Source organism: Cervus elaphus, chromosome 18, assembly GCF_910594005.1.
Source record: "Cervus elaphus chromosome 18, mCerEla1.1, whole genome shotgun sequence".
Lineage (NCBI taxonomy): Eukaryota > Metazoa > Chordata > Mammalia > Artiodactyla > Cervidae > Cervus > Cervus elaphus.
The window spans coordinates 87993178-88020103 of NC_057832.1; the positions used below are offsets into that span (position 1 = coordinate 87993178).

Here is a 26926-nt window from a genome sequence, read left to right on the forward strand (position 1 = left end):
ACAATTTAAAAGCATCAATTCTTCGGCACTCAGCTTTCTTTATTGTCCAACTCTCAACATCCATACATGACTACTAGAAAAACCACAGCTTTGACTAGATGAACCTTTGTCTGCGAAGTAACATCTCTGCTTTTAAATACGCTGTCTAGGCTGGTCACAGCTTTTCTTCCAAGGAACCAGCATCTTTTAATTTCATGGCTGCAGTCACCATCTGCAGTGATTTTGGAGCCCAGGAAAACAGTCTGTCACTGTTTCCATTGTTTCCCCAAGTATCTGCCATGAAGTGATGGGACTGGATGTCAGGATCTTCGTATTTTTGAATGTTGAGTTTTAAGCCAGCTTGTTCACATTCCCCTTTCATTTTCATCAAGAGGCGCTTCAGCTACCCTTTGCTTTCTATCATAAGGTCAGGTAAGGCCTCACTAAACAACACTCAGGTAGAGACCTAGAGAATGAGAAACTAGCCTTCAAACCGTGTGTGTGTATGTGGGTGTGCACGCATGCACACGCACATGTGAGCAAATGTGTTTGTGTTGGGGTTGGAGAGGTATATTCCAGTGTAAACAAAGGCGCAGGGCAAAGAAGAGCGCTGGCCTATCTGACCAAACAAGCAATGTGACTCGACTTTGGTGAGCAATCAGAAAAACTGATTTGGGCTGGGTTTGGGAAAATAAACAAGGATGTGATCCACAGATCAGAAAAAAAAGGAAGTCCAGGATATGTTACAGGAAAAGTACTACATTAACTTGGCTATAGTACAAGATTAATAAAAAACAAAATCTGTCAACACCCTCATTCATAAAATCTTAATTCTCACTACACAGTAAGAGAAATATTTCCCTTTAAAGGGTGAAGAAACAACAGGCTCAGAAGGGCTAAAGACCTTATTAAAAAGCTAAGTCTCTAATCTCAGACATTCCAACCAAAGTCAAACAGGTCTCCTTTCTACTACACTGTAAGAAATAATGAAAACTAACATGAAAAAGGCAAACTGGGTTGAAAGTCAGGCTAAGAAATTAGCTTCATTATGGGGAAAAACACAAATGAAAGTGATGTCAATTAAAAAGATGATTCTCATGATCTCCGTAAGAAATAGAGAATACTTTCAAACATAGGTTCCTTCATAAGAAATGGTTACTACATATAACATCAATCATTTTTATACTTTGGTCCCTAGAAGAATAAGATGGTAGATGTGTATAGCTGTGGATGGGAGAAGGCTAAGAATCATGCTCAATCATGGTTGAGTTCAATGATCAATCTCAATCAAACCTTTGATCATGCTCAATCAAACCTACTTTAACCTATTTTACATCAGATTTAGTTTGAAAACGAATTCTGCTCTGCTCTTTGAAAACCAGTATCAGGGCTCCAACCTTGGTTCCAAAATCTTACTCTGAAGATCTAAAACCTATTGGAGGTAGAGCATTTCTTTTACCCATCATATATCCCTATAATAACTACTTTTTAACTACTTCAAAAAGCACGCTAATGTCTTTTCAGCTCTTTTTGCTAAAAGTCAACCAAATACTACTATAGTTTATCAAAAAGCAATTTCAGAAATATATATACGCCTGCCATAAAGTTTACTTTTAAGCTGAGGCATTATAATGTTAAAAATGTAAGGTAAATATATTCTAACACTACTACTATAAACTGCTTCTCAATCACTAAAAAATAAAGACTAAAAATTATATATTGAGCCCCCCAAAACAAATATTACTAGTGAATGCTTTACGTGTAATACTGGTAAGTATGCTTTGACGTTTACTTAGGTGACTCGAATACCAGTAAGGTAATACATGTAAAATAATTCAACACAGCTATTTGTAAAATAGAGTTTGACAACCAAACTGAAAAATGGCAGAAGACCTAAATAGACATTTCTCCAAAGATGACATATAGGTGGCCAACAGTCACTTGAAAAGATGCTCAACATCACTAATTACTAGAGAAGAGCAAATCAAAACTACCGTGAGGTACCTACCTCATACCAGTTCAAAATGACCACCACTAAAAAGTCTACGAATCACTTGCTAGAGAGGGTGTGGAGAAAAGGGAACCCTCTTGCACTATTGGTGGGAATTTAAGTTGGTACAGCCACTATGGAAAATAGTATGGAGGTTCCTCAGAAGAGTAAAACAGTTACCCTATGATCCAGCAATCTGATTCCTGGGTATATACCCAGACAAAACTATAATTCAGAAAGATACGTGCACCCCAGTGTTTACAGCAGCCAAGACATGGAAACAACACAAATGTCCACTGACAGATGACTAGAAAAGATGATGTGGTATATACACATACTACACAGACACAGAAGAGAATGAAATAATACCATTTATAGCAACACGGATGGACCCAGAGATGATCATACTAAGTGAAGTCATACAAAGACAAATATCATATGGTATCATTTACATGTGTAATCTAACATGTGACACAGTAAACTTACCTACAAAACAAAACAGACTCACAGACACAGAAAATAGACTTGTGGTTGCCAAGGAGGAGGGGAGATGGGGGACAGAAAGATTGGGAATTTGGGATTATCAGATGCAAACTATTATAAATATAATGGATAAGCAACAAGGTCCTACTGTATATCACAAGGAACTATAGTCAATATTCAGTTTATCATCACATGAAATTCATATCAGAATATGGAAAACAATGTATATAAATATAAAACTGAATCACTTTGCTATCAGCACAAATTATTACACCACTGTAAATAAACTATAATTCAATAAAATAAATTTTTAGAAAAAAATTTAATAAGTTTGATGTTAAGGCAATGGCTTTACTGTACCTAATACTTAAATAATCAATACCAAAATATATAAATTAGCAACATCATGAATATACAGAGCTGATTATATAAATATGCACACATACCTTTATCCTTCTTAAAGTCCAAAGCATCTTCTTTATCAGTCACTATTTCCTTCATATTGATAATACTCTGGTGGGTAAGCTGCCGGAGAATTTTAATTTCTCGAATTGCTGTAATAGGAAACCCTTCCTTTTCATTATCCAGGCGTACTTTTTTTAAGGCTACCATTTCTCCTATTAGAAAAGTAAATAAAATCAGGTTACCAACTAACAAAACCAAACAATATTTTAAACTTTTATTTTTTCTTTTTGACTGCACCAGGCAGTTCATGGGAATCTTAGTTCCCCAACCAGGGATTGAACCCATGCCCCTGAAGAGGAATCTTGGAGTCTTAACCACTGGACCACTAGGGAATCCCCCCAATTTTTAATTCATAATTTCAGTCCCTACCTCTTGAAATTACAACCCACAAAATATATTTTGGTTTCCAATATACCAAATTATAAATTTATGGTTCAAAAAGTCTCTGGTTAAATAAACTATGGGGTATTTATCAAACTATGGAATATTATATAACTGTTAAAAAGGATACAGTAGGTCCAAACGTATTGTTATTTTATGATAAGATGCATTAAATGAAAAAAGCAAGATAACGAGGGTTGATACATTACACTGCATTTTTTTTTTAAATGAAGAGGGAACACTAAATATACACCTAATTTGCTGATACACGTATAAAAATCTCTCTAAACAGATGCAAATTCTCTGGACATTAAACAGATATGAAGGTATGCTCATATACATTAACTTGTCCAAAGATGCCCAGTTATCTAGCAGTGAAACTGGGATCCAAAGTCCGGTTTAGCTGGGTGTCTCCAAACTGTGCGCTCTCCCCTCAACACGAAATGATTTCATAGTTTACACACAACTGAGTTTCGTAACAGATAGTCTAAGTACTGAAGTGTTAGTCACTCAGTCATGTCCGACTCTCTGCAACCCCATAGACTGTAGTCCGCCAGGCTCCTCTGTCCATGGGATTCTCCAGGCAAAAATACCGGAGTGGGCAGCCATTTCTTTTGCCAGGGGATCTTCCCAGTAGGGACTGAATCCCAGGTCTCCCGCTAGCAAGTGGATTCTTTACTATCTGAGCTACCAAAGAAGCCAGGTGTGTGTACTGAAACACACACACAGAAATCCTATTTTAAGAGAAAATTCACTATAATAAGTTTGTTCATTCCACTTCTTTGTAGGAAAAAAGAAGAATTCAGTACTTACAAATTTTCCAAAGGAAGGACATTTTTACTTTTAATCATTAAAACTTAGTTGATTCTTTGTAACAGAACTCTAAAATACAGCATGATTCCTTGCTTTATAATTCAATCTCTTTTGATAATGAGGAATCATCTTTATAAATATGACTTTATTGCTGCAAGCTATAAGTGACTTCAAAGTTTCTATGCCTAAGGTAGTCTCCCTTATACTAAGTGGCCTCAAACATCTATGCTATTTTATGTATTGGTTTGTATCAACAAGGAACTATAAATAATTAAATACTGGCTCTAAGCACTATTTATTAGTAAAATATATGACCTCTAACATACTTTTTCCTCTATTCCAAGGCTTTTTAAAACTTTCTCTCAGGTGACTCATTATAATCTGAAAGACTACACTGCTAAATCTGGCCTCCAAATAAAGGATAATTTCTACAGAAAAAAACTTGGGGGAGGGCGGCAAAATATAGGTGTCACTTAAGTCTTAACAGAACAAAATTTACTAATTAAGGTCAAGGTACTTTCCACCTGATTACCAACAACATAAAATTTTACTGACCGAAAAAATCTAAATCCCCCCATATAAATACTAAAAAAAAAATTTTTTAACATATATATGTATATACCTTGTTACCTGAACTCATATCTTAACATTAATCTATATATAAAATGAAACCAAAAACAAGATGAAACAAGAGCATGATAAATTCAAGTTTAACTTTTTCCAGAAACTTCCTCAAGTTATACATTAGAAGAGAAACATGAATTAAATACATTCCATAGACCCAAAGATTCAAAATACTTGGCATTCTTACCAGTGTCTTTATCCCTGGCCTTGTAAACTTGTCCATAGGTACCTTCTCCAATAATTCCGATGATATCAAATTTATCCACGCAGCGTTTTCCCCAGTCAATATCTTTCTCTTTGATTTCACCATAGCGAGGCCCACATATTCTATCAAATATAGTTCTGAAGTTTTTATATACAATCAAGCAAACTGAATAAACTATTTAATACTCAGCATCCACCCTCCACCCAATCTTAAATCTTTTCTTTCCCCTCACCCTTGTATATTTGTGATCATCTAAAACAAGTAACACTGTGAGTTGGTACTATAAATCATCATGAAAGTAAAGTTATTATTTCTGCATACTGACTTTCCTTCTGTAGACTAACAGAATAAGAAAGAGAAGTAAAGTGATTATGAAGGACTTTCAGAAATACAGTGTAATTTTTCAGTGAGTGGACCAAAGCAACACCAGTCCAAAGAGTCAAAGCCCTCTAACCAGCCACCAGAGTGTTTTCTTTTTCATTCACTGACAACAAATCTATACGTATTTGCTTTCAAAAGTCAAAAGTTTAAAAATATGAAAATTACCAAAGATCTAACTATAAAGCATATTAACAAATTTACTTATGGCTCAATAAAACTATCTTAAAAACAGAAGCACCAGAAAGACTTTCAGTCAAGAGAATACAGAAATATTAATATAGTCATCCCTTAGGAATCCACACTTTTTAAAAAGTGTGCATTATATATAAAACAAATATTTGACACTCGTCAAGAAGATATGTAACTCTGTAGTATTTTAATATTCTGGCAGGTAACAGAATTTAAGTAATTAAGCTACAATACTCAGGAGAGACTATTTTAAAAGTTCTCTAGCTTTCTACTCTACACTAGAAAATCACTTCATATTCTTATACTAGACACTACCTGAAACAGCAATTCTAAAATCAGATCTAACTCAAAGGCTTCCTCACACTTTTCTTTGGTTAAGTTTAAAAAAAAAAAAAAAGGAATCATCATTCTCTTCTTAACTGACGAACAGGTTTCAAGGGAAAGAGTTATCTCTAGGCACTTACTTGAAGCTAATTTTCAAACCTTCTTCCACTCCACCTCTTGCAAAATGAAGAATGCATTAGTTATGGGAGCAAATGAAGCTAAAAGGAAAGGAAAACATAGCAGCTCGCCCATTTCTAATTTTGTCTGGGCTCACTGAATGCTGACTTCCACCGTGCCCAATTTCAATATTTCTGTCATTTAAACGTGTTAATTATAGAAGTTTTCTTCAACACATATAATATCCCAAGAAATCAATACATTACAAACTGAGAAAAAAATTGTGGTTTTATTAGTCACTTTGAGTAAGTACTCAGGCAATTATGAAAAAAATTTCCAAAGCTCCAAAAAAATTTATTCATATACTTAAACTGAAAAGATAAATACACTTTTTTAAAATCTTAATTTTGTATTTTATGATTTTTTCTCTGATGATACAGAATCATCTCTGGTCAATTTAAGAGCAGGTAGAAAGCAAGCACATACTTAGGCCTCCTTTTATTATGTAACTGTGTTGCTGTTTTCTTTTCCTCTGGACTCTTTGAGAGATCATCTCCTCCCGGTAACTCAGGGGGCAGTGGTAAATCAGCAAGTAGACATCGCAGTTTCTTTTCTACTTCTTTTTTAACCGCTTTTACTGAAATATTTCCTCGCAAGCTAAAAAGGAATTACGAATAAACACAAAATTTATTTCACTGAGAAATAAAAATACATTTATGAAATATGCAATGGCAAAAGACTAGTTTACTTTCCAGCTATATTCAACTGCAAAATACAAAATATGGGAGTAAAAATGATACAGAATTAGATTAAAAAACAATGGAAAACTAAGAGAAATATGGAATTCAGTTACTAATAGTGTATGAATAATGTATGTTCATTAATTGCAACAAATGTACCATACTAATACTGTTAGATGTTAATAATGAAACCAAGTGCAACATATATGGTAACCCTCTGTAATATCACTGTAATTTTTTTGTAAATACTAAAACTGTTCTTAAAAAATGTTTCTTTTTTAATGATACAGAATTACTACAAAACTACAAATTAAAACTTAAAGCAATCATGCTTTACAGGAAAATTCATTAGTTTTAAAGCATTTGGTTTGATTCTGGTAGAGAGACAAAAAGCTATTTTGTTGTAAGAAATAAATCACATGCTATTATTTATCTTGCCTATTTAAATAACCACAGGGAACTAATTTAGGGCTTCCCAGGTAGGTCAGTGGAAAAGAATCCACCTGCCAATGCTGAAGATGCAAGAGACCTAGGTTTGATCGATGGGTCAGGAAGATCCCCTGGAATAATAAATGGCAACCCACTCCAGTATTCCTACCTGGAAAATTCCGTACACAAAGGAACCTGGAGGGCTACAGTCCATAGGGTGGCAAAGAATCAGACAGGACTGAGCACGCACACAAAGAACTGATTTAGCTTCAACCCTTTTCCGAATAAATTTTTCTTGAATTGGACAATAATTCTTTTTTTTAAAGTTTTTTTAAGACTCTAGTTTATCAGAATTACAGTTGAAAATTAAGCTCAGTTTTATACTTTTTATGAATATATTAAGGGCTCTGATTTTTTTTAAGTATATCTTAACCTGGTAATTATTTTAAACCTTGCAGACATTACAAATGTAACATGTTGAAAGAGAATCTTTTTTTTTTGTTGTTTTGTTTTTGTTTTTTTTTTGAAAGAGAATCTTAAAACGATAATAAAATGTGGACTTCACATCCTTTCCTTTTTTATATGTAACTTTATTTATTTTTGGTTGTGCTGGGTCTCTGTTGCTGCATGTGGTTTTCTCTACTTGCGGCACGCGGGGGGCCACTCTGCTGTGGTGGTCCACAGGCTTCTCACTGCAGTGGCTTCTCTCACTGCAGGGCACAGACTCTAAGGTGCTCGGCTCAGCAGCTGCAGCTCCCAGGCTCTGGAGCACAGGCTCCATCGTGCTGGCACACAGGCTTGGCTGCTCTGGAGCATGTGGGCTTTTCCCCGTCAGTGACTGAACCCTGTCTCCTGCACTGGCAGGTGGATTCTTTACCACTGAGCCAGTAGAGAAGCCTTACTTCATATACCTTCCTAACAGTTATAAGTCCCAGAATTTAAAAAATTTAGTGAAACTACACTGCTGTGGTCAGAAATTACTACTGATGTTAACAATGTAAGTCATTTCACTTAATTTTCACTTCTACTTACACTGAACATTAATATTATTATACAATAAATATATGGATCTTTTAATACCATCTGATAAAAACTATCAATAAAATTATGACTTTTCTTCACAACCCCAGGTTACTTACTAGAAGATAACCTCTAATAGGGAAAACAAGCTCAAAAGGAAATTGGATTGCAGTTTTATTTCTATAGTAATGGTGTCGTGCAACCTACTTTTCAATTTTAATGTCCCACCATTTAACAAATATTCACTGTCCATGTCCATGTGGTAGATGCTACATAAAACACTATAGTTTAACAACAGAAAAAATTCACAAAAACATTAAGATTCAGTTCTTCTCAGAAAGAAACTTTCAGTCCTTTGAAAGACATCAGTAAGCAGCAGGATACAGTACTAAACACAGTCATTTCCAGAGTAATATGGTACTAAAGGGTAGCCAACTCAAGACTGAAAGACAGCAAAAGCTTTTTTCTAGAAAAGGTACCACTTGAACCGTCTGAAAATAAATCTATTTAAAATAATTTATTTAGAGAACTGTAGTCTCTAACTCGTAATTAGATTTTAGTCAAAACTTTGCTTGTACAAAAACAATTCAACATGGGGGGGGGGGGGTAGAAGTCTTATTTTACTTACAATTTAGCACGTAAAAGACTGCCTATATTCAAATACGTCATTATATGCACTATTAAATTCAGCAAGGCTCTGAGACTTGAGAAATGAAGTATTACTTCCCGAGAATAACACTATATAATTTAAAATATATTCACACTGAATACTTGCAATAACCAAATAGGATATGTAATGATTTTTTGTTTCCATATACTACACTAACAAAAAACAATAAAATGCCTTAACAAGAAATGCATAAGATCAAGAGAAGAAAATTAAAACATGATTGACAAACATAAAACTAGACAGGAATGAAAGAAAAGAAACGATGTTTTCATATGGGAAGTTCTAATTCTGTACAGCTGTCAGTCTCCAAATTTATCACTGCATTTAATCAAGCCCCAAACAAAAAAATCAAGCAAGAGAAATCAAATGATTTAAAATTTATCTAATAATAAAGGAAAAAATGCCAACACTGGGCCCAAATTCATTCACAGCAGCACTGAAGTTGAGGCTGAAGGGTTGGGTTGTTCACTAAGCAGTTATTTACTCCATCCCTTCACTTTTACATTACCTGCCTGCATCTAATTTTTATATATGCCACCAGAAGTCAGTGAGATAGAGTATTCAATAGATGATGGCAGCAGCAACCGATCTATTAGTCTACAAGGTGGTGGACGAGAGTGGATAATCAGATCATGTCTTTCTTCTACATATAATAAACAAAAACAAATTTCTGTGAGATGTGAATCAACCTTTAAAAACTTTTTAAACCTTTAAGTTTTAATGGAAAAATGACAGATCCAAATACATTCAAAATGGAAAACATTCACACAGCCAAAACAAGTTAAGTCTCAAAGACAAGCAACACACTCTGACAGGCACAGATGAAGATTCTAACATAAGGGGTACCTATAAATCAATTAAAAAAATAATAATAATCTTAAGGAAAAGTCAGCAGAAGACCTGAACAAGCAATTCACTGGAAAAAATAAATAGCCAACAAATGTTCAGAAAGATGCTATATCTCAATAATCAGAAAAATACAAAATTAATCACATATTTTAAAAATTTTCAATATTTCAAAATTGGCAATATTTAGTGATACTGAAGCAATTTTATACATTTGGCTACACAAATTGACACACAATCCTATTAAGACACTATTTGGCAGTTTCTATCAAATTTTTAAATGTGGATGTTTGACCACATAACTATCCAACATAAATTGTTCCACATGTACGTAAAATATTAATGTATAAGGAGCATTTAACTGCAAACAATTATAAATCTAAATATCTATTAATCAACAGCAGAAAAATTAATAAGAAAGTGATGCATCCACTTCCATGTGTAGGAATACTGAATCTATCTCTACCAACATGGAAAGATCTCCAATACATTAAATTTTAAAAGAAGAGAGGAAGAACAGTGTAAATGGTATGATCTTCAATTTTTTAAAAAGATGATTAGATATAAAAGTATAGCTAACTGTCTATCTTATGATTTTCAGAGAGAAATAGATTCCAGGGCTGGAAGAGAAGCAAAGTTCAAAGTGAGTCTAAAAGATTGTTTGGATGGGAAGCAAGAATGCACTCCAAAATAAAAGGGGTCATATCAAACGGACAAAGGAGTTGGCTTAAAGGAGCCCCCACTGGCCAAATTTCAGACAATCAAATTTGGAACATCAAAAAGAAGAGTGGCTGCTAACTAGTGTTAAATCAATCTTTGGCCATGTATGTCAATAGTAGTACTCAACAGTCTTAAAAAATTTCTATACCCCTGAAACATACAAAAACATTCACAGCAAAAATGAGCAGAGACACAATAAAAAAAGACGACAGCAAAGAAGGTGAATCAAAAAAAATTTCAGTGACCAAGTATGGAATGTGCCACCATCTTATTAAAAACAGATGCACAAAGAATACCCTTCTTAATAAGCAGTCACCATCTGGGCACATATCCTGAAGTCTTACCAGTAAAATTTACCCCTACAGCACATATGAAGAGTAAAGTAGAGAATAACTAGTCTCACTGGTCCAGAATCACTAGATTCTCAGCAACAGGTAACAGGCTTATTCTCTTACTGATAAAGTGACTCAGTTCTGCACTCATGCCTCTTTGTGCTGAACAACCTATTCCAGGACTCATCAAAACTATAAATGTTTTTATGTTTTACTGTTATGTCCCTTCAGTGTTCCTAACAAAAACAGTCAAACCTGCAAATATCAATCACAATTAGAATAGTATAACTAGATAACACCTGATTAAATTGGATGGGGTCCCTTCAGCAACATTTCTGATTGTACTGAAAAGAGAAAAGATGCTTCAGAGGGCATGAAATTATAATTTATTTTTGTTTAAATTACAAAATTTTCATAAAGCTAGCCAAAGTGAGGGCTTGGAAGACCTGCCCACATGGCATTTTTATCAACTTGTTTTCAAATTCCCTAAAGATGCCAGCTAGAAAAATTGCCCATATAGTTGTTTTTTAACAAAAAGGGGAGAGGGAGTTATAATTTCTTCATAAAAATAAAAATGAAAAAGGTCAAGTCAATAGGCAAATCACACACAGCATAAAGTTTCCATCCAAGAACAATTTGAGAAACATTCTTAGAACTGCGTTTATACTTAGTCATTCTTACCTTCATCCTCTTTAAAATGTTTCAAAATAAAGTACTAGCTATAACCCCAACAGCAGAAATTTATAAATAATTTAAAGGAAAGCACTAACACATTATGAAGTTTCTGTAACATGTAATTAATCTCTAGTTGCAAAAAATTAAGTCAATAAAAAACTAAAAAACGATGTACTCATAAAGAGACCTAAAGTGATAAATTTACAAGGTCAGTGAAAACACTTAAAAAAAAGCAAGATAATATGATATTATCACCCAGGACAGATTCTATTATAAAATGTCCTGTCTCTGATAACATCAAAGAATACTCAGCCAAAGAAAATACTGACATTTCTAAATTCCAAACTCAAACTGAAACATACATTATATCCCATGACAATGGCAATTTTTATCTGGAATTCTTAGCATAAGCTATAATTTTTTCATCCTACAAGCAGTGTGCTTCATTTTAAGGTGTCTACCATAAAAAAAATTAATTCACTTACTAAACAGTCTTTCATAAAGTTTTTTGGGGGAGGGGGTCAAATAATCTCTCATTTCAAACGGAGATTTCCTTTTCTTTAACCAGTCACAACAAAATTTTTTGCACTTACCTATCGGCATCTTTATCTTCAGGCAGCATGGGAGGCAAAGGTAAAGGCGGTAAGGTAGAGGTCACTAAAGCCACATGTTGCTCCTTCTCCTTGGCTCCTATGCTTGGTGTAAGTGGTTTCGTTTTCTCTTTAAGAGATACTGGTTCCTCCTTTGTAGCAGCAGATTTACTCTCCTTTCCAACTACAACTGCTTTCTTGGTGGCTTTATCTACAATCAAATTATTATCCACTTTTGTTACCTGAAGAGGTGGCTTTGTTTTTGCCTTGTCATTTTTTAAAGTTCCACCGCTTGAGGGAGAAGGTGCATGCTCAATTTTCAGTTTCTTCGCATCCTTCACATGGTTGGTTTGTGATGCACCGGCACCAGTTTCTGTGTTCCCCTTGGTAGGTGTAGCAGTGTTGGTAGCTTTGGCAGCTTTGGCAGCGGCCTCAGCAGCCTTAGCTGCCTCTGCGGCCTTAGCTGCCTCTGCGGCTCGTGCTGCCTCTGCAGCTCGCGCTTTTTTATTCTTGTTCAATTCAGCTGCCAGGCTACTCTTCAGAGTTAGTGTGCTAGGAGAAATGCTAGAATGACGACTTCTGGATCTAGACAATCTATGCCTGCTACGAGATCTTGAATGCCTAGATGAATATGGGCTTCTGCTTCGTGACTTGGCAGACCGTCTGGTGGAAAATAATTAAGATTTAGTCAGTAATTCAGAAAAGCACAATTTGCAATGTACAAAACTGCTAACTTGAGCCTGTAAATTAAATAGAAAGTATTTAATTTCACAATCACAATATAGTTTTTGTGAGAGAATTTTTAAAAAAACAAAAAGTGCTTTTAAGTAAAATATCATCTAGTAGCTATACATTTCTGAAAACAGAGTGAATGCTTGATTCTGGTCTGGCCTACGAATGCTCAAAGGTAAAGCTAGATGAAAGCACATCTCTGTGAGAAGAAATACAGTAAGAATTAGGAGGAAAAAAATATGAAAATAAAATCACTGCTGTCTCAAGAAAATAGAAGCAGTCACTAAGGATACATCAATGGTTAGACGTGGGAGAGTGAAGTCTGACCAATCTTTTACCAGGGAGATAATTTCTGCATCTTAAAAGCACTTCATCCATAAGTTCAGAAGCAAGCAGTGCTCTGTCTACACCAAGAATGAAAAGAGTGAAACCTCTCATTTGGCAGTAAATTTAAAAAGTCTAAATTCTGGGAACTACTGAACAATGACTGTTCACTTCTCAAAAATCACTGAAGTAAAGAGAAAGTCGCTCAGTCGTGTCCAACTCTTTGCTATACCATGGACTATACAGTCCATGGAATTCTCCAAGCCAGATTACTGGAGTAGGTAGCCTTTCCCTTCTCCAGGGGTTCTTCCCAACCCAGGGATCAAACTCAGGTCTTCCACATTGCAGGCGGATTCTTTACCAACTGAACCACAGGGAAGCCCAAGAATACTGGAGTGGGTAGCCTATCCCTTCTCCAGCAGATCTTCCCAACCCAGGAATAGAACCAGGGGTCTCCTGCATTGCAGGTAGATTCTTTACAACTGAGCTAACAGGGAAGCCCCCAAAATCACTGGGAAACATATATACTAACATGCATTCAAAAGTATGGTGGCAATCAAAATTCTTATGAAACAAATGCAGCACAGCACCAAGAGAAATAAAGCTGAGCTTTTCAAATCCACACCTTATCAAAACTTCTAAAAAATACACGACCAAGGCACTGTTGGAGTACTTTGATATGGCTCACTTAATGACCACATCAACCCCAGTAAAGTATCTGCAGTTCAGAGATAAGAAATTGAATCTAAAATATTACCTTAAGTCAGTCCCACTCTTATTAGTAGTTGTCCTGGTTATTACCTTACTGCCATTACCCCATCCCTCCAATATTCTTCTTCCCTACTCTGTGCCCAAAAGGAAGCAGACCTGAACAGCATCTCCTTGGTTCCAATCCTGTCCATCCCTGACAGAGAAAAGCTGGACTATTTCCTTCCAATTCCCTCCTTCGTCCTGGTCATATTTTGTGACAGACGGTGTGTCCCTTTATCACCCATGGCTCCCGTCAGGTACCCACTTCTCCACAGCTCTCACTAGGCTCCAATGACACTATGCTTTCCTTGTCCTTTCAAGCTTCCCTCTGTAACCAGTGAAAACACATCCTTTGTCAGTTTTCTTACTCCATCCCTATCCCTGTACTCCTCCTGAATCATCTGAGTTGGATTCTGTCATCTTCTAGAACCTAACTGCATGCCAGGTCTTAAAACCAGACCTTTTGATTCTGAAGTAGGTAAAATCACATTCAACACATTAACACACTACTATTAAAGCTCAACATTCAGAAAACTAAGATCATGGCATCTGGTCCCATCACTTCATGGCAACTAGATGGGGAACAGTAGAAACAGTGGCTGACTTTATTTTTGGGGTTCCAAAATCACTGCAGATGGTGACTGCAGCCATGAGATTAATTAAAAGACTCTTACTCCTTGGAAGGACAGTTATGGCCAACCTAGACAGCATATTATAAAGCAGAGACATTACTTTGTCAGCAAAGATCTGTCTAGTCAAGGCTATGATTTTTCCAGTGGTCATGTATGGATGTGAGAGTTGGACTAAAAGAAAGCTGAGTGCAGAAAAATTGATGCTTTTGAACTGTGGTATTGGAGAAGACTCTTAGGAGTCCCTGGAACTGCAAGGAGATCCAACCAGTCCATCCTAAAGGAAATCAGTCCTGGATATTCATTGGAAGGACTGATGCTGAAGCTGAAACTCCAATACTTTGGCCTCCTGATGTGAAGAACTGACTCATCTGAAAAGACCCTGATGCTGGGAAAGACTGAGGGCAGGAGGAGAAGGGGATGACAGAGGATAAGATGGTTGGATGGCATCACCGACTCAATGGACATGGGTTTGGGTGGACTCCAGGAGTTGGTGATGGACAGGGAGGCCTGGCATGCTGCCGTTCATGTAGTCGCAAAGAGTCAGACATGACTGAGCAACTGAACTGAACTGATGGAAGAAATGGAAATTTTTGTTTATATCTGGCATTCATGTATTACATAATATATATTATGCAATACATTTTACAATTCTAGTATGAAGACAAATAACGGTTAGATTTAGGATAAACTCAAATACAAATTCAACCTCTCCCTCATTCTTTCAGAAACATTTCAAAATGTACAGAGGGCCAATTACTGTTCAGTGCTGAGCGAGTGTTTCAAACTCTATACATAAAGTATTTATGTAACATTATTTCAGGTAAAAGGGGATATTGGTTTAGAAAACACTTTACACTTCGTTATGGTTAGATACTCATATACATCGATCATTAAAATCATCAATGAGTTTATAACTATTTATGGAAGTGAGGGAAATGTCTGGTTAAATATAAAGTAATAAGCTGGTTATAAACTATCTTGGATAACTTTAACATAGGAGCCAAAAGTGTCGTGTTATGAAACATGCAGCCACACTTTTAATTTCCTCTGCCTTCAGAACCGTGGACCTCAAAGTCAGTCTGCTATGCCGTGTTTCTATGCCCCGATCAGATTCTAAGCAGCAGAAGAAAGGCACACAGCAGGCGACAGCAAAGAAACTGTCATCTCATCAGAGGTAACAGCACAGAACTTTTCTTCAATTAACTTTCCTGTACTTGTTGTCAGTTCCATACAGATAGAAATTATATGTAAGAAATTTATAATCAGTAAACTTTACTTAAGAAAACAAAGATAAAATCCCAACACAAGTAACTCCTCTAGCGTATTGATTATTCTCTTCTGCCAAGAATCTGTATAATGAAATTATCGGAAAGACAAAAAAAATGTTTGATTTATAAAAATCGTATTTCAGAAAAGACGTTTTTATGGTATTTGATCTCTGTACCAAATGAAATTATTCTAGACACACTCTCCCTTCTTATCCAATTCTATTTCGCTTCAAAGTTTTCTTAACTTTTCAAATTTTCTATCCTAGTAAACTTGTATCCTCTAAGATGTTTCATATTTGGTGATAAATTTCAATTATGTATTTACTGTTTATGTGCATGCATGCTAAGTCTCTTCAGTTGTGTCTGACCTTTTGCAATCCCGTGGACTGTAGCCCACCGGGCACCTCTGTCCATGGGATTCTCCAGACAAGAATACTGGAGTGGGTTGCCATGCCCTCCTCCAGGACATTTTCCCGACCCAGGGATGGAACCTGCGTCTCCTGCACTGCAGGCAGATTCTTTATCCTTGAACCACCAAGGGAAATCCTTACTGTTTATAACAAACACATTTGGGGAATCTAAAATTAAATAAAAACACAAAACTCAAGTTTAGGTCTTTTTTTTTTTACTGATGATCTAATACTTCAGTCAAACAAAGTTATGAGGCTAAGAGAGAAGTGGCTCAATATAAAGTGGATCAAATTAGAGAAGTAAGACGATATAATGAATTATATCATGTTACAAAAAGAACTTAAATGGATGACAGCAAGTCCTTGTTTTACAAATACAATTTTTCTTTTTAAAAAATGGTTTTTCTAATTTTTTGCACTGTAAAATTTACAGTGAACACACATTAGCTGTTTCTTGTTTGCTTTTAATGTTTTGTAAGAGCTTACAGAATCTCTTTAGGTTTCCCAAATTCATACAACACAAAGCAGAACTAGGATTAAAAAAAAAAAAACTGGTTACTGCTCACTGTTAATTAGATTAGTGTTTCTTAAAGAGCATGGTGTACTGTTCACTTCACTGTTCACCCAATCTTTCCAAGATTCTAGGCCTTCTGAAAGTGTATGTAATTAGCAAAGAGTGATTCTTAAAACTTTTACTGTAATGATATTCAATCTCTTATTACATAAAATAATACAAAACAGCAGTATCCAAAAGAACTTTCTGGGATGGTGGAAATGGTCTATACATTTGATGTCTATTAGAGTAGTAACTATTCACAATATTGAAAGTGAAAGCCGTTCAGTCGTGTCCAATTCTTCGCAACCCCATGGAATAGTTCACGGAATTCTCCAAGCCAGAATACTGGAGTGGGTAGCTGTTCCCTTCTCCAGGGGATCTTCCCAACCCAGGGATCGAACCCAGGTCTCCCGCATTGCAGGGGGATTCTTTAGCAGCTGGCTAAGCCACGAGGGAAGTCCAAGAATACTGGAGTGGGTAGCCCACACCTTCTCCAGCGGATCTTCCTGACCCAGGAATTGAACCAGCATCTCCTGAATTGCAGGTGAATTCTTTACCAGCTGAGCTACCAGGGAAGAACCCATTCACAATATTATTTTGGCCTAATTTTACATGCCAGTAGCTTATTTTACATGCTAGTAGCTACGTCCATTCAAAAACTTGTTGCTAAGCCCCTAAAAAGGTATTTCTGAAATGCTTCCCATGCAAGAATGGTTCAACATATATGTGAATTAATAAATGTGATACATCACATTAATAAAGGATAAAAGTCATGTGTTTGATAAAATTCAACATGCCTTTATAAAAAAAATCCCTTTATTATAAAAATTAAACATTATGATTGCTGGGTGAAAGGAAGGAGGGATAGATTAAGTTGGGAGCCTGGGATTCACACATACATGCTACTACATATAAAATATATAACAAATAAGGACTATATAGCACAGAAAACTTAATATTCTACAATGACCTATATGGGAAAAGAATCTAAAAAGAGTAGATATACATATATGTATAACTAACTGATTTTGTTGTACAGCAGAGAGTAACACAGCAGTGTAAATCAACTATACTCCAATAAAAACTTTTAAAAATAAAATAGAAACTAAAGAGACTGGACACAGAGGGACATACCTCAACACAATATAGGCCATATATGACAAACCCACAGATTACATAATTACTCAACAGTGAAAAGCTGGAAAACTTTTCCTCTAAGATCAGAAACAAAATAAAGATACCCATCCTTACCACTTTCAACCAACATAGTAATTGGAAGTCCTAGTCTGAGCAATTGGGCAAGAAAAAGAAATAAAAGGCATCAAAATAAGAAAGGAAAAAGTAAAACTGTCATGTCTGCAGATGACATGATCTTATAGACAGAAAAATCTTTAAAGACCCCACCAAAAACCTGTCAGAATATTAAGTTCAGGAAAGCTGCAGGATCCCATCATGGATCACTGCCTTGTTGTGGCGAAGGGGCTTGCATAACTCAATGAAGCTATGAGCCATGCAATGCAGGGTAGATGGGTCACAGTGAGAAATCTGACAAAACATGATCCACTGTACAAGGGAGTGGCAAACCACTCCAGTATTCTTGCCGTGAGAACTCCATGAACAGTACAAAAAGGCAAAAAGATATGACACCAAAAGATGAATCATGCCCTCCCCCCCATGCTGGAAGGTGTCCAATATGCTACTGGGGAAGAATGGAGGACAATTACTAATTGCTCCAGAATGAAGTGGCTGGACGAAAGCAGAAATGATCCTCAGCTGTGAATGTGTCTGGTGGTGAAAGTAAAATCTGATGCTGTAAAGAACAATACTGCATAGGAACCTTGAAGGTTAGGTCCATGAATCAAGATAAATTGGACGTGGTCAAGCAGGAAATGATAAGAATAAACATCGACATACCATCACCAATTCAATGGAGATGAACTTGGGCAAACTCCAGGAAATAGTGAGGGACAGGGAGCCCTAATGTGCTGCAGTCCATGGGGTTGCAAAGAGTTGGACACAACTTAGTGACTGAACAACAACAAGAAAGTTGCAGGATACAAAGTCAGTATTAAAAAAAATCAGTTGTCCTTCTATACACTGCTGCTGCTGCTAAGTCACTTCAGTCGTGTCCGACTCTGTGCGACCCCATAGACAGCAGCCCACCAGGCTCCCCTGTCCCTGGGATTCTCCAGGCAAGAATACTGGAGTGGGTCGCCATTTCCTTCTCCAATGCATGAAAGTGAAAAGTGAAAGTAAAGTGCTCAGTCGTGTCCGACTCCTAGCCACCCCATGGTCTGCAGCCTACCAGGCTCCTCAGTCCATGGGATTTTCCAGGCAAGAGTACTGGAGTGGGTTGCCATTGCCTTCTCCTTCTATACACTAACAATGAACTATTAGAAAGACAAAGTAAGAAAACAATCCCTTTTATAACAGCACCAAAAAGAATAAACCTATCAGGAATAAATTTAACCAAGGAGATGAAAGAAATTGAAAAAGAAATAAATGGAAACATCTGTGCTCATGGACTGGAAGAATTATTAAATCATCCATACTCCTCAAAGTAGTCTATAAATTCAATGCAATCCCCATTAAAATTCCAATGGCATTTTCCACAAAAATTGGGGAAAAAATACTAAAATTAATATGGAACCACAAAAGACCCTGAATAGCACAAACATTCTTGAAAAAGAACAGGGCTGGAGGCATCAACTTTCTGATTTCAAACTATATTGCAGAGTTACAGTAATCAAAATGATTGATTACTGTATTGGTAATTGTGTTGACATAAAAACAGAGAGTCAGACTAACAGCACAAAATGGAGAGTCCAAAAATAAACCCTTGCATATATATGGCAAATTAATTTTCTACAAAGGAGTCAAGAATATACAACAAAGAAAGAATGATCTCTTCAATAAATGGTGTGGGAAAACTAGATGACCATATGCAAAAAAATAAAACTGGACCTTTATTTTATACCACATTCAAAAATCAACTCAAAATGGATAGAGACTTGAAGATAAAAAGATCTGAAACCATAAAATTCCTAGAAGAAAAAATAGGGGGTAAACTGCTTGATATTGGTCTTGGCAATGGTTTATCAAAAGCAAAAACAAACACATGGGACTCCATCAAAATTATGCATAGCACAACTTAGGTATAACAAACATGTTTGTTACGCATAACAAAACTTATTCAAAGCAAAGGAAACCACCAACAAAACAAAAAGTCAACCTATACAGCATGAGAAAAAATGTTCTTGATAAAGGGTTTATATACAAAATACATAAGGAACTCATACAACTCAGAGAGCAAAAAAATCAAATAATCCAATTAAAAAGTGGGCAAAACGGACTTCCTGGCAGTCCAGTGGTTAAGTCTCCATGCTTCCAAAGTAGGGAGTACAGACTTGATCCCTGGTCAGGGAACTAAGATCCCACACGCCACTCCCTCCGTGCAGCCAAATGATTAATTTTAAAAAGCATTTGTTTAAAAAAATGTGGGCAAAGGACTTGAAGAGATTTTGCAACACATCCAAATGGCTAACAGGTACCCAAAAAAGGTGCTGAGTATCACTAATCATCAGGGAAACACAATTCAAAACCACAGTAAGAAGGCATACACATCTGCTTGAATGTCTATAATCAGAAAGATTAAAAACACTGAATGCAGGTGAGAATGCAGAAAAAAGGGAACCTCAGTACACTGATGGTAGGAATGCAAACTAATACAACCACCACGGAAATCATATGGAAGCACATCTAGAAGTCAAAACTACAACTATCAGCAATTCACTTCTGTATATTTTCAAAGGAAATGAAATCACTACATCAAAAGAGGTATCTGTAAAGACATACCCAAAGCACCACAAAAAGCCAATCTACAATAAAGCAAAGTCACACAAATGCTTTGGTTTCCCAGCATATGTAAAAGCTACATTACACTATACTGTTGTCTATTAAGTGTGCAATAGCATTATTTCTAAAAGAAATACATACCTCAATTTTAAAAATTACTGTTGTTGGTACCTCAACATACTAAAGGCCATATACAACAAACCCAAGCAAACATTCTTCTCAATGGTGAAAAACTGAAAGCATTCCCTCTAAGATGAGGAACAACACAAGGGTGGCCACTCTCTCCAATATTATTCAACAGTTTTGTAAGTCCTACCCAAGCAATTAGAGAAGAAAAAGAAATAAAAGGCATCCAGATTGGAAAAGAAGAAGTAAAACTCTGTCTGCAGATAACATGATACTATACATAGAAAGCCCTAAAGATACCACCAGAAAATTACTAAGAGCTCAAGGCTATGGTTTTTCCAGTGGTCATGTATGGATGTGAGAGTTAGACTGGGAAGAAAGCTGAGCGCCGAAAAATTGAGGCTTTTGAACTGTGGTGTTGGAGAAGACTCTTGAGAGTCCCTTGGACTGCAAGGAGATCCAACCAGTCCATCCTAAAGGAGATCAGTCCTGGGTGTTCATTGGAAGGACTGATGCTGAAGCTGAAACTCCAGTACTTTGGCCACCTCATGTGAAGAGTTGACTCACTGGAAAAGACCCTGATGCTGGGAGGGATTGGGGGCAGGAGGAGAAGGGGACGACAGAGGATGGCATCACCGACTCGATGGGCATGAGTTTGAGTAAACTCCGAGAGTTGGTGATGGACAGGGAGGCCTGGCGTGCTGCAACTCATGTCCAGCAAAAAGCTGGACACGACTAAGCGACTGAACTGAACTGAATCAATGAATTTAGTAAAGGTACAGGACACAATACTAATACACAGAAATCCCTTGCATTCCTATATGCTAACAATGAAAAAGAAAAAAGAGAAATTAAGGAAACAATCCCATTCACTACTGCAAATAAAAAGGATAAAATAGATAACCCTATATGCAAAACAGAAAAAGAGACACAGAAATACAGAACAGACTTTTGAACTCTGTGGGAGAAGGTGAGGGTGGGATATTTCAAAAGAACAGCATGTATACTATCTATGGTGAAACAGATCACCAGCCCAGGTGGTATGCATGAGACAAGTGCTCGGGCCTGGTGCACTGGGAAGACCCAGAGGAATCGGGTGGAGAGGGAGGTGGGAGGGGGGATCGGGATGGGGAATACGTGTAAATCTATGGCTGATTCATATCAATGTATGACAAAACCCACTGAAATGTTGTGAAGTAATTAGCCTCCAACTAATAAAAAATAAATAAATAAATAAATAAAAAGGAAAAAAAAAAAAGGATAAAATACCTAGGAATAAACCTATGTAAGGAGACAAAAGACCTGTATGCAAAAAACTGTAAGACACTGATGATAAAAGAAATCAAAGATGATAAAAACAAATGGAGGGATATACCATGTTCTTGAATTGGAAGAATCAACATTGTGAAAATGACTATACTACCCAAAGCAATCTACAGATTCAACACAATCCCTATAAAATTACCAATGGCATTTCCATAGAACTAGAACAAAAAACTTTTATAATCTGTATGGAAACACAAAGACCCTGAATAGCCAAAGCAATTTTGACAAAGAAAAACAGAGCTGGAAGAACCAACCATCCTCACTTCACACTATACTACAAAGCTACAATCATCAAGACAGTATGGTACTGGCACAAAAACAGAAATACAGATCAATGTAACAAGAAAGCAAGCCCAGAGATGAACCAACGCATCTATGGGCACCTTATCCTTGACAAAAGAGGCAAGAGTATACAGTGGAGGAAAAACAGCTCTTCAGTAAGTGGTGCTGGGAAAACTGGACAGCTATGTGTAAAAACATGAAATTAGAACACTTCCTAACACCATACACAAAAATAAATTCAAAATGGATTAAAGACCTAAATGTAAGGCCAGAAACTATAAAATGTGTAGAGGAAAACACAGGCAGAACACTCTGACATAAATCACAGCAAGATCCTCTGACCCACCTTCTATAGTAATGGAAACAGAAACAAAAACAAACAAATAAGGCCTAACTAAACTTAAGAGCTGGAGAAGGAAATTGCAACCCACTCCAGTGTTCTTGCCTGGAGAATCCCAGCGACGGAGGAGCCTGGTGGGCTGTGGTCTAGGGTTGCACAGAGTCAGACACGACTGAAGTGACTTACCAGCAAACTTAAGAGCTTTTTGCAGAGCAAAGGAAACTATGAACAAGATGAAAAGACAACTCTCAGAATGGGAGAAAAAAACTTCAAATGAAACAATTAACAAAGGATTAATCTCCAAATTATGCACGTGACTGGCATCCCTGGTGGCTCAGATGGTAAAGCGTCTGCCTGCAGTGCAGGAGACCCAGGTTCAATCCCTGGGTTGGGAAGATCCCCTGGAGAAGGAAATGGCAACCCACTCCAGTACCCTTGCCTGGAAAATTCCACGGACTGAGGAGCCTTGTGCGCTACAGTCCATGGGGTCGCAAAGAGTTAGACATGACTGAGCAACTTCACTCACTCACTCACTCTTGCAACTCAATATCAGAAAAACCACCCACCCAATGAAAAAAAGAGAAGACCTCAACAGACATTTCTCCAAAGACAACATACGGGTGGCCAATAAACACATGAAAAAATCCTCAACATTGTTAATTATTAGAGAAATGTAAATCAAAACTACAATGAGGAGTCACCTCACATGCGTCAGAATGGCCATCATCAAAAAATCTACAAACAATATATGCTGGAGAGGATGTGGAGAAAAGGGAACCCCCCTGCACTGCTGGGAAAAGTAAAATGATACAGCCACTATGGAGAAGAGCATGGAGATTCCTTAAAAAACTAAGAATGAAACTACTATGTGACCCAGAAATCCCACTACTGGTCATGTACCCTGAAAAAACCACAATTCAAAAGGACACATGTACCCCCAATGTTTACTGCAGCACTACTTATAAGAGCCAGGATACGGAAGCACCTAGATGTCCACTGACGGATGAATGGACAAAGAAGCTGTGGTACAGTGGAGTATTACTGGGCCAGGAAAAGGAACAACTGTGAGTCAGCTGAACTGAGGTGGATGAACCTAAAGCCTGTTATACAGAGTGAAGTTAAGGCAGAAAGAGAAAACAAACATTGTATATTAACAAATATATATGGAATCTAGAAAAATGGTACTGATGAACGTATTCGAAGGGTAAACAGAGACACAGACATAGAGAACAGACTTGTAGACGTAGCAGGGGAAGGAGAAGGTGAGATGAGCTGAGAGAAAAGCACTAAGGCACTGACATATATACACTACCATGTGTAAAACAGATAGCTAGCAGGAAGCTGCTGTGTAACACAGGGAGCCCAGCCCAGTGCTCTGTGATGACCGAGACGGGTGGGATGGGGGCCGAGGGGAAGGTTCAAGAGGGAAGAGATATATGTATACTTATGGCTGATTCATGCTGTTATACTGCAGACACCAACACAACATTGCAAAGCAATTATCCTCCAATTAAAAATAAATAATATTTTAAAAAAGAATGCTGCTGGGAAAACAGCACCAATAGACTTACTCAATACAGAGGTGCTACAAACTTTCAGTTCAGTTTGTATACAAAAAACACAAAGAGCCTACAAAGCACAATAAAACAAAATACTCCTATACTCCCATGTTCACTTACTATTCATAGTAGCCAAGATATGAAAACAACCTAAGTGTTCATGAACAGATGAACAGATAAAATGGGGGCATGTGTTTAATATTATGTAGCCTTAAAAAAAAAGACAGAAATTCTGCCATTTGTGACAACACTGATGAATCTGGAGGGTGTTATGCTACATGAAGTAAGCCAGAGAAACACAAATAACTGCAGATATCACTTATCGCAGAGTCGGACATGACTTAGCGACTAAACAACAACAAAAAATCAAAAAGAAAAAAAAGGTAAATATGCAAAGTCATGAATGTGTTAACTCAATTGTGGAAAGCCTCTCACAATGTGTACATAGATCAAAACCATCACTTGATACCCTGAATATATTATAATTTTATGTTTATTTGTCAATTATACCTCAATAAACCAGGGGGCGGGGGCCTGGGGGAAAACACTTCCCAAAATGAAGAAAAGCACTATATAAACATAATGTGGCATTATTTTTTTAAAAACCAGTCTCTCTTAAAAAAAAAAAAAAAAAACCAGTCTCTCTCACTCACCCCTTTGGTAAGTCAGTCAAAACTCTAAACTCTAAATATTCCTATAAAATTTGCCATGCATTTTATTGTAACAGCTCTATTAACTTTAATAGTACCATTAAATAATACTATAAAATAGCAGCCGCTTAAATTGATCTCCTTGTTTCAAAACTAATCCATATCTAACCCATACTTACATGCAAAATGAACACCTTTCTATAAAATCTGCTCTGTCATTCTCTATTTTTAATTTCACCACACTCCTCCACCCATTTACCCAGCTTAAAAACCTTCCCAGTTTTCTGTTGCCCATTTCACATGCCATCAGTTACCTGATTTTATGATTCTAACTCAACATTCCCACACATCCACAATTCCCTGCCTGTTGCCTATTGCTGCTGTAACAAATTTATCCACAAATTTAGTGGCTTAAACAACACAAATGATTTATCTTACAGTTTCTGGAAGTCCAAAAAGTCTCACTGGGCTAAAATCAACATGTCACCAGGGCTTTGTTCCTTCTATAGTCTCTTCAGAATATATGTTTCCTTGTCTTTTCCAGCTTCTAAAGGCTCTCCATTCCTTGGCTCATGGTCCCATATCATCTGACCTCTGCTTTCATCATCACATTTCCTCTCTCTCTCTGTTTCTATCATCACATGGTCTTTTCTGACTCTGACTTTCCTGCTTCCTTTTACAAAGATCCTTGTGTTTACCCAGGACCTATTACCAGAATAATCTATCTCAAAATTCCTATTTTCATCTACAAAATCCCTTTTGTCACATAAAGTAATGTACCACAAATTCACGTGGACGTCTTTGTGTGTGTGTGTGTGTGTGTGTTACTTGCTCAGTCGTGTCCGACTCTTTGTGTCCCCATGGACTGTAGCTCACCAGTCTCCTCTGTCCATGGAATTCCCCAGGCAATACTGGAGGGGGTTGCCATCCCCTTCTCCAGGGGATCTTCCCAACCCAGGGATGGAACCTGGGTCTCCTGCACTGCAGGCAGATTCTTTACCGTCTGAGCCACCAGGTCATCTTGGAGGGGGCCATTATTCACATCTTCCTTTTCTACCCTCAAGGTCACTGTTCTATCTCAGACCTCATTACCTCTCCTCTAGATTACCCTATCATCTTAAAAAGGACTGACTTCCTCAAATCTAGTCTCTCTTTGTCCCAACTATTTCTACAGATACCATAACCAAACTATTAGTAATTCTCACTTTTCAGTCATTATTACATGTCTCATACTCACTTCCCTTCTCCTTTTAGTAACTATTACAAACCTTCACACCTTTTTTAAGCTCACAACACCATTCTCAAAGTCTTTTTTTAAAGCCACGTTCCTTCTATTGCACAGAAAAAAACAAATTAAGGTTACCGAGCATGTTTCCTACCTGCAAACCTAATTTGTATCCCATCCACCTTATATTCCACCTGATCTCAGAGCAGGTGTTCCTCTTTCTCTTAAGGCTAATTTACTATAATACTACCAATCCCATATTCTCTAAATATTACTTCAAAGAGTATGGCCCATAAACAAAAGCAGCAGCATCCTGATCATCAGAAGTGCTGTATCTCAGACTCCAACCCAGACCTTCCGATTCAGAATCTGCATTTCAACAGAATTCCCATTACAGTTTGAGATGTACTATGCTAGGCTCCTCAATGGCTACTCCATTACTTGTGACTTCAACCCTTTGCTGTCTATTCACTACTTCCTCTCAGGAAATAAAAAACTCATGACTCTCTGACCTTTAAAAACAGACAAGAAAAAATAAGCAAACAATAGTATCTTGATATTGTTTATCTCTCCTTCCAATTATAGCCAAATTCTAATCTGCTCCCATATACTCAAGTCACTATAATCTGACTTATATATCCTCATTGAAACTATTGAGGTGACCAATGACCTACTTCTGGAGGAAAAATAAAGGGAAAAAGAAAGAGAAATATCAACATCTATGATGACAACACTGACTGCACCCTTTAAAAAAAAAACTAACCACTTTTAATACTTTTTTTTCCTGATTTTTTTTTTACTTCTGTGGCTGTTTCTCAATGCTCCTTAAGGTTCCTCTTCACTTACCTATTCTCCCATGATTATTTAATTTATACTTATATATGGCTTCCCTTGTGGCTCAGCTGGTCTTTACCTGCA

At 36.8% G+C, this 26926-nt stretch overlaps 1 protein-coding gene and 1 non-coding gene across 3 annotated transcripts in view; one reads left to right on the forward strand and one right to left on the reverse strand.

Annotated features, from left to right (window-relative positions):
* Nucleotides 1-26926, reverse strand: part of CDK13 (cyclin dependent kinase 13) — a 123323-nt gene that overhangs the window by 75099 nt on the left and 21298 nt on the right. For both annotated transcript variants that reach the window (XM_043871988.1, XM_043871987.1), the window contains exons 2-5: nucleotides 11977-12636; nucleotides 6438-6608; nucleotides 4923-5062; nucleotides 2899-3069 (exon numbers count right to left, since the gene is read on the reverse strand). In XM_043871988.1, coding sequence (XP_043727923.1) covers nucleotides 2899-3069; nucleotides 4923-5062; nucleotides 6438-6608; nucleotides 11977-12636 — 1142 coding nt within the window. The remainder of the gene's footprint in view (nucleotides 1-2898; nucleotides 3070-4922; nucleotides 5063-6437; nucleotides 6609-11976; nucleotides 12637-26926) is intronic.
* Nucleotides 22898-22969, forward strand: TRNAC-GCA. The gene has a single exon. It is a non-coding gene; the product is annotated as a tRNA-Cys (tRNA).